This window comes from Rhopalosiphum maidis, chromosome 4 (genome assembly GCF_003676215.2).
Source record: "Rhopalosiphum maidis isolate BTI-1 chromosome 4, ASM367621v3, whole genome shotgun sequence".
Classification (NCBI taxonomy): Eukaryota; Metazoa; Arthropoda; class Insecta; order Hemiptera; family Aphididae; genus Rhopalosiphum; species Rhopalosiphum maidis.
The window spans coordinates 11223653-11235934 of NC_040880.1; the positions used below are offsets into that span (position 1 = coordinate 11223653).

The 12282-nt window shown below is 28.4% G+C and overlaps 1 protein-coding gene across 1 annotated transcript in view; it reads left to right on the plus strand.

The window, feature by feature from the left end:
* The window catches only part of LOC113561131 (protein amalgam-like), a 244807-nt gene extending 232927 nt beyond the window's left edge, over positions 1–11880 (plus strand). The window contains exons 4-5 of the mRNA XM_026967363.1: positions 1740–2030; positions 10483–11880. Coding sequence (XP_026823164.1) covers positions 1740–2030; positions 10483–10637 — 446 coding nt within the window. The 3' untranslated portion in view covers positions 10638–11880. The remainder of the gene's footprint in view (positions 1–1739; positions 2031–10482) is intronic.
* Positions 11881–12282: the final 402 nt, after the last annotated feature.

The following is a 12282-nucleotide window of genomic DNA, read 5'->3' on the forward strand; positions in this document are numbered from 1 at the left end:
TATTTGCCTTTATATATATATATATATATATATATATTATTATAATAAAAGCAGTACCCGCAGCACGTAAGATTCAATAAAGGCGACTATAGAAAGGGCTGGAGACGTTGAGCTAAACGCACGTGGTTTATTATACGCCTCGTTAATATAATAATATGGTATAATATAATCATTATAATAATATTGAACGCAGTAGAAATCGATTTATTTTTTTCATTCGTTAAATTGTGTGATATGATACCGTTACCGATTCAATAAACAATAAAATAATATTATATCACAATAATAATGGTAAATAGCTAACTCAATTTCAAGAATGTGATTTAATTGAATATGATATATTAATTAAAAAAAATTATTGATACAAAGCACGACAAGATCGTATTCTAAATTATAACTCCCCCTCAACAAATAAATCAATGCTCTTGGTATTTCGAGTACATTATCAAACTAAACCGTCAATAAAGGTACAAAATGTAAAAATCACCTAAATTCATTGATATTGAGACTACTACATGTACAATTAGTACATGCTAATGGTGGCGTTTTCTTACGATCGATGTTTATCAACTTCTCAACAACTTACACATTCTTTTTTTCTCCCTTCACATGTATACGAATATACACGTAATACATACGATATAGGTAGTATACAACACGTATGGGCGAAATGCCACGATGACGTGTACACGTTAACATAATATACGTATATACCGGCCACCCGTACTCCCGGAGCTGTTGATCGCTTGTATAGGCTGGGCATATCTTTTTGGTAGGAGGCCAAAATGATGTATGTCACATTTATAGAATTTGAGATTTTTACACTTTTAATTAAGAAATAATTGCTTTTTAGCTTATAATATTAAATCAATTAATTGTTATAAATTACATAAAATAACACTCGTTTGGTGTTTAAGAATTACCAGTGATAATTTATCACATGTAAATACGATGTAAATTAGGTTTACACTTATTACATTAATTGTCAATTCAACTTGAATAATTGTAATATTTCAGATATTCATGATTCTTAAAATCTATTATAATATGTTCAGATAATAGTGTAACGATTGTCGTCTATCGACACCTTACATTGTTTCTTAGGTAAGGCACGACTAATATGGAGACTGGAGAGTGTGAGGAATGGTGATTTATATTATTTTTGAATTACCCACGAATATAATTATATTTAATTAACAATAACTTTTTTCAGAAATATTTAAATACATTATGAATACATATATATATATATATATATATTTATATATTATACCGATTTGACAAAGATGGATTAACTTCATATAAATAAATAATAAATAATGACTTAAGTCAAGTATTTGAATGACACACTGGTGCAGTCAATAATGAAATTATATAAAATATAATTAATAAGTAGCTGTTACACCGATTGTAATTTATAAGAGTAATGTAATTTGTAATCACTGAAATTATAAATCATTAAAATAATAATAATCGTAGTATCAATCTCTGTTGACTGTATTATAAAACAATTTTTTTAATTAATCAGAAAATCATATAGAAAACCTTAATATTATTCTAATTTGAATCCATTTTTGATCACGTATCGATAATATAATAATATTATGAATAATACAACTCTATTGACGACGATGAACTAGAAATACACGTATGTGGACTACTAGTGGAACGTTAATAAATATCATGAATGACTCTAGGGTGTGAAAAAAATCCAAAATGTATGTTTTTTTCGTTTACAGTATCGAAAGCAAAGATCATCGGAAACACGGAAATGTACATCCGGAGTGGGAGTGACATAAATTTGACGTGCGTTGTTCTTGAAACACCAGACCCACCCAGCTTCATCTATTGGTACCGAGACAGGGACGTCATTAACTATTCAGGACGCGGTGGCATCAGTGTGGTGACCGAGAAACAGACACGGACCAGCAGGCTACTGATATCCAAGGCACAGCCACCCGACACTGGAAATTACACGTGCGCCCCGTCTGCCTCAGATTCGGCAAGCGTTACAGTTCACGTTCTAAACGGTGACTATGTCTTAATATATTAATATAATTAAAGTGTACTAAGTAAATATGTAAAGCTTAACACTAATATAAATTTCAATAAAAAAAATTGTCATATTCTCCAGTTACATACTTTAAGTAAACATACATTATATCTCTCTGTCAATTATAAAACAATATTGACTATTTCATTTCACTTAATATAATACTACGTAATTTGTATGGCAATTAAAAATAATAATAAGACCATAATATAATAGTTGAGACACGGTCTGGTAGGTTTATTTTATTTGTTTTTTATCATCGCCTTTTTAAACAGTAAAAATGCTTAGACTTTCAACTTCATTATTTGTTCTGGTAGAAAAATAAATCTAGATACCAGACGGTTCTTTTTTGGGGGGCAGGGGAGGTTATCAGAAGAAAAAATTGTTAAGTTCTAAAATGTCATTGCTTTAAGTACCAAATCTATAAGTATAATAACTTGTCAAAAAGCTTGAAAATATGCAATACCTTAACCTAACCTCAAGATTTTTTTACACTGGTTATAAAAAAAAAAAACCCGAAGTACCTGTATTATTATTTAGGCAAAGTCAACATTTTTTACAAATTTGTGATAGTTTTATTTTAATAATAATACATAAAATAAAATATACAAAAACCAATTAAATAATATAACAAAAATATATTTATTTGTGAAAAACAATATACTATTTTCAATAACTATTATACTATGGGCTATATGCCTATATATTACGCACAACACAATAGCCGACGGACGAACTTTTTGATGCGTTTCCACCACGTACGACATTCACGTTAAGTCGTAGGTACCGTAAACACTATCCCACCCTCATTGTCTATTCGCGGGTGGTTCAGCTAAAACTGGCAGCATCACCTGATGCTCGGCCGCAAAAAACGGCGATAGGGTCTCGCCGTTGGATGTAATAACATTATTTTGCATGATAACGCTGTATAATATTCGTTGATATAGTTTTATGATGAATAAAAAGGAAACAAAGTGTACAGAATATGTTAGACGACGTGTTCTTTGTAACAATAACACTGCAGTAATGAATAACTGTGCGACAGAAACGAATATTATGTATTTCAACACTATACACATAGTTGTCAATAGAAGCAGCCAGCAATATATGTTTATAGTTTTTGAATCCGAAATAAATTTTAATATAGTAGAACGATTAACGAGAAACGAACATTTTTTTAAACATACAACATAATACATAATATTTATTCTTTTTTCAATAATTACAACTGACTTTTCAGAACAAAGATATCCGCAAACGCAATACACTGTTTTTATCTCATATTATAAAATATAATATATATAATTTATCTAGTTGATATTGCTGAAAAGTTTTCTGCTTGTCATGTACTCACGAGTTAAGATTGATAAGTATAACTTATTAATTTTATACAATAATACTCCGCAAAACTCACCACAGTGACGTGAACCTCAAGTAATATTAATAATATTATTATTATTATTATTATTACCGTTTCACAATTTTACATCCGGGACCTCGAATGAATATCGCAAAATATTAAATCTTAAATAATAATATAAAATAAAAGTGGCAGTAATGAATGCTCATATTATTACCATTTATTTTAAGTTTTTACAAATAAAATAATTTAAATGAAAAATTTAGGGAATATGACTAGCGGAGTAAGCAGAGGAAAGTCCTTGATTACACTTTAAGAAATTATTATATTATTACTATTATTATGATTCTTATTTTAATTATTATTATTATTACTAAATACAAATTCAAACACAATACGCTCATCTTGCCGTAAATGAGTTAGTTTCCATTATTGCCTATAAATTAATACTATAATCTCTCATGATTTATTATAAGAGATACTACATCATGAGGTTGTTCAATAAAAAACAATGATTATCTTTGTAAATTTTCAAGTCTGTACGTGTACCCGTTAAAAATCAATTATCGATTATTATATTATAACGTATTTATAAATTATAAAATAATAATAATAATAATATAATATAATATATTATATTAAAAGCTTTAACTGTATTGCATTGTCAGAGGTCCATTATATAATAATAGATATTAAACCGATTTTAAACAAAAAAACAAATAAGTACATTAAACATATAAATTATAAACAATAATATTATTTAACGTAATAATATATTTATAACAGTAATACATAAAAAAAAATAATTTAACTTAATAATTGTAATTCAATAGCTTTTAAATATTTATTGTTTTTCATGTATTTCTGGTAAACAAGAATGGTTGGGCTTAAGAAGAAATTATTGAATTCATGTGATAAACCAAAATGGATTCCAATTAAAAAATATCTTTAAATGGATTATTTTGATTTTTATAATAATAAAATACCAGTAAAATATCTAAAAGATACTTTTTTAAGAAGTTTAGAATTTATTTGAGCAGATTAATCCCACGTAAGCTCCCCCTCCACTACCAATCCCCGACCATGTCACAGAGTCTATAATTACACTTATGCACTATAATAATATTTAACCAGTTTTAACATCATATCTGTATTTAGACAATGGTTATCGTGAAAGCTTTATGGTTTCAACAAATATTAACTCTGCAGGTGTTAAAAAATTAAAGGGTTCAATAATTTAAAAAAAAAAAAATCTTACACCTAATTATAATATGCTTAATTCTGTGGTTGAGCATGTATATCCAGTGGACGCTTTCGATTTGATTTATCCTCTTTTCGTACCGTAATTTATACCACATATCACAGGGACCATTTGTCCGGTATCTCGTTAGTCGTGTTTTTTCAACGCATTTCAATAATACAATATAATTATTATGGTAACATGGCGTTCTGGATAGGCAATTTAGCTACACCAATGCGCTCGTCCGTTTTCCAGGGACTCGTAATTATTCCGATGTTATTGTATTTTTTTTTTCTTTAGTCGTACAACGCACTCCAATAACGTGATATTATAATTATGATACCTTCGCGACATCACCCGACTTCCATTAACCAAGAGTACCAACATCGGAACCGATATCCGGAACAAATCACGTCGCCATGGAAATATATTATTATTTAACCAATATAAAACGTGTACGTATAAGCGTTCGGTATACACGCGTGACAAATTTCTACAATAAAAATTCATGGTGAACCCGCACCGTTTTCGTGATCAATTAATTTATTATTCATTCGCCACTGAAACTCGGGTAATATATATCAAAACGCGTTGCATTAGCGTTACACACGTATTTTATTATGAATAGAAACGACGCGTACGGTATCGTATAATAAAATTTAACCGCGGTTATAATTCATTAGAAGTAACCGTAGTAAGTTAATACTGGTAGAATAATGTTTGACTGCGGATATTTTTTAACTATTAAACAACAACACCGATACATATATTATTACGTCGCTATAGACTTGACTCAGCAAACTACGGTTAGGTAGTATTGCTTAATTAATATTCCCCGCCTTTGACGACGGTGATGTTATTAGTAACTGTGAAATATAAATCATATTATTACATCGATAACGTGTGAAATTTTAATTGATATTCTTGCACGAACGTTTCAAGTGGGTAGAACTTTATGTTTTCATAATGTAATTTAATGATTTGATATTATTCATTTTATATTATTCATCTATACAATAATCGAGTGCTGAGTATGCATGTGTGTGTGTGTGTGTGTGTGTGTGTGTGTGCGTGGGCGTGGAAATACGTCTTTAAGACTGATTTGAAACATGTCATATCGTTATATTGGACGTAAAAATAATCGTGTTAAAATAACAAGTATCGCATTTTCATCAGAAATAGTCGAAAAAAAAACAATATTTTACAGTCGTCTTCCAGATTATATACATAATAGATCATTTTGTAAGAAAAAAAAATTCAAGTAGTTTGAGGTAAAATAAAATTATAAAAATTCCTCGGTTACAACGATGCAACTTTTCCATTTAATGGTCATTTTAAAATTCTTATAACAAAACACAGCGCCACAATACGAGCTATATATTTTATGAAACCGTTTGTTTATCATAGCAAATATAGAAATTTCAAACATGAACATAATATATTAAATGGTTATATTTATTTAAGAAAGATGATCGAAACTCTTAGTCTTACTACCTTTATTAAAGTCAACTCAACAATATCGATAAATATTTTCTCATTCGAATGCACGTTTTATTAAATCGTATACAAAATTGGTTTTATTGAGTTTTGTACACTAACCGTATTATTTTCTTTGTCAAATAATCCTAAGACAACAAATATTAAAATCTCTCGAGTACCAGGAAACTCAATTAGCTTATAAAATATATTTTGAAATAAACTATATATATATATATTTCTATACAATTTACAGCAATAAAACCAGTATTATAAAATAAAAACTTTACCGTTTTAAATTATTTTTCACTGCATAAAATAAGAAACGACTGTGTCGTATGATGACTCCAACGTACTAAACATAAGATAATGTGATAAAATTACTTTGTTATTTAAATTTTTAGACCCGATCAAAAGTATTGCGTATGACATCAAATAAACAATAAAATATACATTTCAAAATGTGTTCGTGCGCCGTCAATGAAAAACTAGTAACAATCAATTTTGAAATGAACCCTCAGAGAAATGTCACGCACTTAACAATACGCGTCGTATAAATAATATAACGAAACATAATTGTAACTACATGGACTCCGCTTGAAAATAAATTACAACGTCACTATTGTTTCGATCGTTTGTACATCGGCCTATACATTATATCGTGTTATTATATATATATAATAATATCACGCAATAAATTATCGAAAGTTTAAAACTACGCGAGTGAATTTAGAGAAATATTTTACAACCGACCGTGCGTTACCGTCAAATGAAATACCTACGGATATATTATTATATACTATTTATATTTTATATACAACACGACAAGCGTATAGAACGGATTCGACGATAATAATGGTATTACTACGTATATGGTTAGCGATATTATTTTCTTAAACGCCTTTAGCAAACCTTGTTCGCCGATACACAGTATGGTTTGTAGCAGGGGAAAGAGAACGCGTGATCTGATTCTGCACAACGATTATGAAGGTACCCACAGTAAAGTTTTTGCGGAGACGTTTGAAATAATCGTATCATTAACGCACGACTAAAATTATATACACTTAGCGCAAATATATCCTTCAGTATTCACATTTATTAAAATGTATTGCACGTGCCAAAGTAATTTGCGATTACACTCCATTACAGAGATTAATTATGAAAAAAAATACAAAATACAAATACTCGTATCCAATTACAAAGTCGATCAAAAACAAATTAGTTACATAGACGGAGGACCGGTCGTAACCTAAATTTCCATTCGTTGAACTGATTTACAATTCTCATCAAAAATAAATAAAGTAGAACTCTATCGTCGATATAAACCACAATCGTTATTAAAAAATTAATTTTTATTTCGTGTTTGTGTGTATAATATGTGATACATGAGTTCTATGATGACGTCAATGTTTATCAAAATATGTACCTACTAAAATAATGTCTCTAGTTTTATAAAAAAATCTCAGTTCAACACGAAGTGATTCATTTAACGTCAAATATAATCATCACTTTTGAAAACTTAAACGTTTTTGAAAATATTTCTTTATCATAATTTTAAGTCGATACAAAACAATATTTTTGAAAAAAAATTATTTTTATTATTTTTTATTGTTGTTGTTTATTAGTTTTTTTCTCTTAAATTATTACATTTAGATTTAATTTAATTTTTCAAGATATTGTGATTTGTAAAAAACGAATTTCAGACAAGTACTTTATGAGTTTTAATACGATCAGTGCCAGATTGAAAATTATTAGAGCCCTGGGATATTTTATCGTGCCGACCTTTGTCATTCACTTACCTATATCAAAATAAAATTAACCAATAATAATTTTTTATAATTTTCTAAAATATAATAAAAAGGCAACTGAATATTTTTTTTTCATTGGAGACGCAAGCTTTAAGTATAAAACTATTTAAGAGAAATCCAACAACAAAGTTAATTTGTTTAGCAAACTAATAACTTTTATAGTTTGACAAAATATTTTATCGCGATTGTAGTGAACAAAAACTAAGGCTGTGATAATAAATTAAACATGGTTTCTATCAATATAATATTATTGGAAAATTCCATCGTCAGTTAAACCTTTATTATATTAATACTCAAAATTCTAGTTTGACAGCTTATTTGGTCCATTATACAATTCAATCCACGAACTTTGTAGTTAAAAAAAATAAAATAAAATAAAAATGTTTACTTACTGAGTTTTCTAACATTTGGATACACTCAATACTTAGTCTATTATAGTACCGTTGTCCGTCACAGAAATACAACAGGAATTTTCTGAATCAGTTTCTTCATCTTCGATTTCACTCACGTTTTTATCCTTCAATACTATACTTTTTGTTCAGCCTCGATACATTACATGCAGACTCAATTTACGACTTATGCATCCCTTAATATATTTTATTTAGGTCTACTTTTGAATTTAATAAAAATATCTCAAGTTAAAATTTACAGCACCGCACCTATGCCAACAATATAGTCTTGTAAATAACTAAATATGCATAAGTAAAAACGTGAATATCAATAATTAATATCATAGACGCAAAATTATATTGACCCGCCACTTTTAATAATATTAAAATGTATTAATTTTTTTATTGAAATTCATTTAATTTTCATTCTCTGTGTAATGTAATAGAGATTTATATTAATTTTATAATACGTAAAATAACCACGTATTTTTTACTTTCCATAAAAACACATATTGGGCAGCAGTTAAACATTTTAATTACCTTCACCTCTACGAAGTCTTAAAATTGAACACAGAGTATTCTTTTAAATTGAAATACGTTATTTTTATGACTTTTCCGTAGTTTAATAAAATACGGCCTGAAATCATGATAAAAAATGTAATTACGTCTTGTATCAAAATGGTTATTTACTGTCGGTATTCGATATATTTTATTGTTTTTTTAAATACATACATGAATATTTGTAGTATATAGACAATCTTATATTATAAATAAGAATGCTTCAAAGGAGCAAACGTCAGGAGATTCAATAAAAGTATCGGATAGCACCGTCTAACGTGCAGCTTTGCCATTGTTTTTTTTTTTTTTAATATCTAAAATAGCACCATTTCAGACGATTTCTCTGTATTATCAGCGGAGAAGATACTTTCGAGAATTCTATTAGATTTGATAGTTGAGTTATTACGGAATCTAAATAACATAAAATAAACTGTAAATTATAAAATACAGATGAATTTTTTCCCAATAAACTATAAAGTTAAAAATAAATTTTCAAAAATTAGATTTTTCAACGTTATTAACGAGGGGGTGGACAAATTCGTGCAGATAAAAAACCGTCAATCCTTAGCAACACCCCTCCGCCTGCGGCTACCCCTTTCAATTCGAGTATAGATCGTAGTGTAATAATATATAAAGGACCTTATGCGTAATATTGCCTATATATTATGAACAAATATTATTATTCATGCATAATGATGTTTTCAACAATTTCTATCTTAACTGCCAATGTTTTAACAATTTCATTTCTCTTGACTTTGACTATTTATACTTCAAAAAAAAATCAAAAGTTCATATTTTATGTTGGGTTATTATAAGGATCTTTGATATTGTGTTAATATACACCACATATTTGAACGCGTACAGTGAAATTAAAGTCCATGTAGTAAACATATAATTTTTAGAACATGAAATCTGGTATAGCTACAATGCTACATAGATATATTACGTCGACAATGGCGAGTGTAATAATAACCACAATAATGACTTGGATTTACTCATATAATGTAAATATGAATTTGTTTTATATATTTGAATTAGAACAATTCTCGTAAAATGTTTCATAATGTTTCGATTCTAATGATAATTTAATCTATATATTGTATATACTTTTGCATATTTCTGCAAAATAGGTAACATAAATATTTACATAATATATTGCAATGTTATAATTTTATATCGCATGAACGTTTGAGAAAATAGTTACATTATGTAGTTTTTAAAATTATAAGGGCGTATTCCATGACAACCACTGAAGTTATAAATTTGAAAATATAAAATCCCCTTTTTACATTATACCTACCGGTATTTATTTTAAGGTCAAAATATAATGTCTCATTGTGTACACGTAGAGTGTTACATAATTATATTAAAACCATACTAAATTTATAATTGCTAAAATATTTTAATCACGTGTCAATTACATTATTTTTTTCATTACACAGCAATCAATAATAATATAAAAAAATGATATATATATATTATTATAATTTTCCTTGTAAAAATATTTGCATATCTTTAAATTGATTTTCTTTCGCTCGCAAACCCGGGCCTCGATAACAATAATAATAATATGATAACGAAAATACCGACTTTGACAGGTGAACACCCGGCGGCCATGCAACACGGCAACAGCAGCAACAGCGCCGTGACCAGGCTGCTGCCAATTTTCCTATTGTTCGTGTGCCATTCCATTCAGGTGCTGTTGGTCACCGACGTGTACGTGCCGTCTCGCGTCGTCAAACTGGCCAGATGAACGGCTACGCGCACACACGACCGAAATCATTATTAATAATATTATACAACTACACTTTACGCGCATGTTTACGCGACAATATTATTTAAAATGTATAAATGTATGAATTATATGATAATAATATTACGATGATCGTTGTAAAAAGAAAAAAAACGCATGTCACCGTTGCCGCCACCACCGTAAGACGTATTATGTAATATTGTACGTAGGTAGATACCTTTAATGTTATTAATAATATGTATTATTATATTATATTATACTGTGCGCGTCAAGTGAATTTCTTGGTTTTCGTTTTTGTTTCTACACAATAATATTACTATTACTGTTATTATTATTATTATTAATATTATTGCGTAGGTTTACCGAAAATATATCATCGCGGTCTGCCACGCGGTATTCGACTGTTTAACGTTGGCGTGTCGACAGTTTAAATGATGCGTTAAACGAGAGACAGAGAGAGAGACAGAAAGAGAGAGATATATAATGATAAAATATATATTACACACGTATTATTATTATTATTATTACTATCGTTACCGTTATAGACATAAGACGCGATTCGGGCGGGTGGTCGCGTTTTTCACGGCAGTGGTTTTTGCCATGTCAAAAATACTTTTATTTTTTTTTTTTTTTATAAAACACACATTATAAATTATTATCATCATAATATATTATTACTAATACAACTATTATAACATAAGATAACGGAAAAAAAATACGTGCTTGTAAATATTTATACCTATCGATGTTTGTTTTCCGTATCGTTCCTTGCCGCTTGAATTTCTCACTCGTACAAAAATAATGTATATTATTATGATTTATGATCTATACGTGTTTCTGTCGTATACAATATTATTATTGTAAGCTGTAATATCAAAATTATTATTATTATTATTACCAATCCATTGATGTTGTATAGTTTTGTTTTGCGTCTGTGACCTGTGTATAAATGTTTCCTATATTATAGCTGTTCGTTTTCTCATTATTGTGTACAGTGCCGGATACTATATTATTATATTTACGATATTATATACTTGTGTATTATTATCGATTTCGTTATGTTTTTTTTAAAAACTTTATGTGGTGTCGGAAGTTTCATTTAGATCATTAAAATTTGAATAATTATTAATATAATGTTAGTGTTAAATATATTTATCGTTTCTGTTGTGTCGACCACTTCCGACCAATATATAGTGTCGTTATAATGTGTATATATTATATTATAATAAAATAATAATAAATAATATTATCATCACCATTTTGTACATAAGAAATAATATCAGTAATCACAATCAGTATGTTATGTTTTTGTCTTGATCAAATAATAATTCAATGTAATAAACGTATAATTAAAAATTACATATACAACAAAAGTATTTATTAATAAAATCCTCTTGGAAAACTTTATCCAGAACTTGTGTCCACCACATCGTACTATAATTAAGTACAAAATGGATTGTTTATTATTATTGACCGCCAACCACTCACTTAAATACAGAATTCAGCGTTTTAAACAATTGAATTTGCCTGGCATACTACCGTAGAATTAATTACATTTACCATAATTGATTTTTAAATGGTTTACAATACAATATTATTTTGCTTCTAAAATATTGCGCAAAAGCCTTGCCACTGAACATACCGC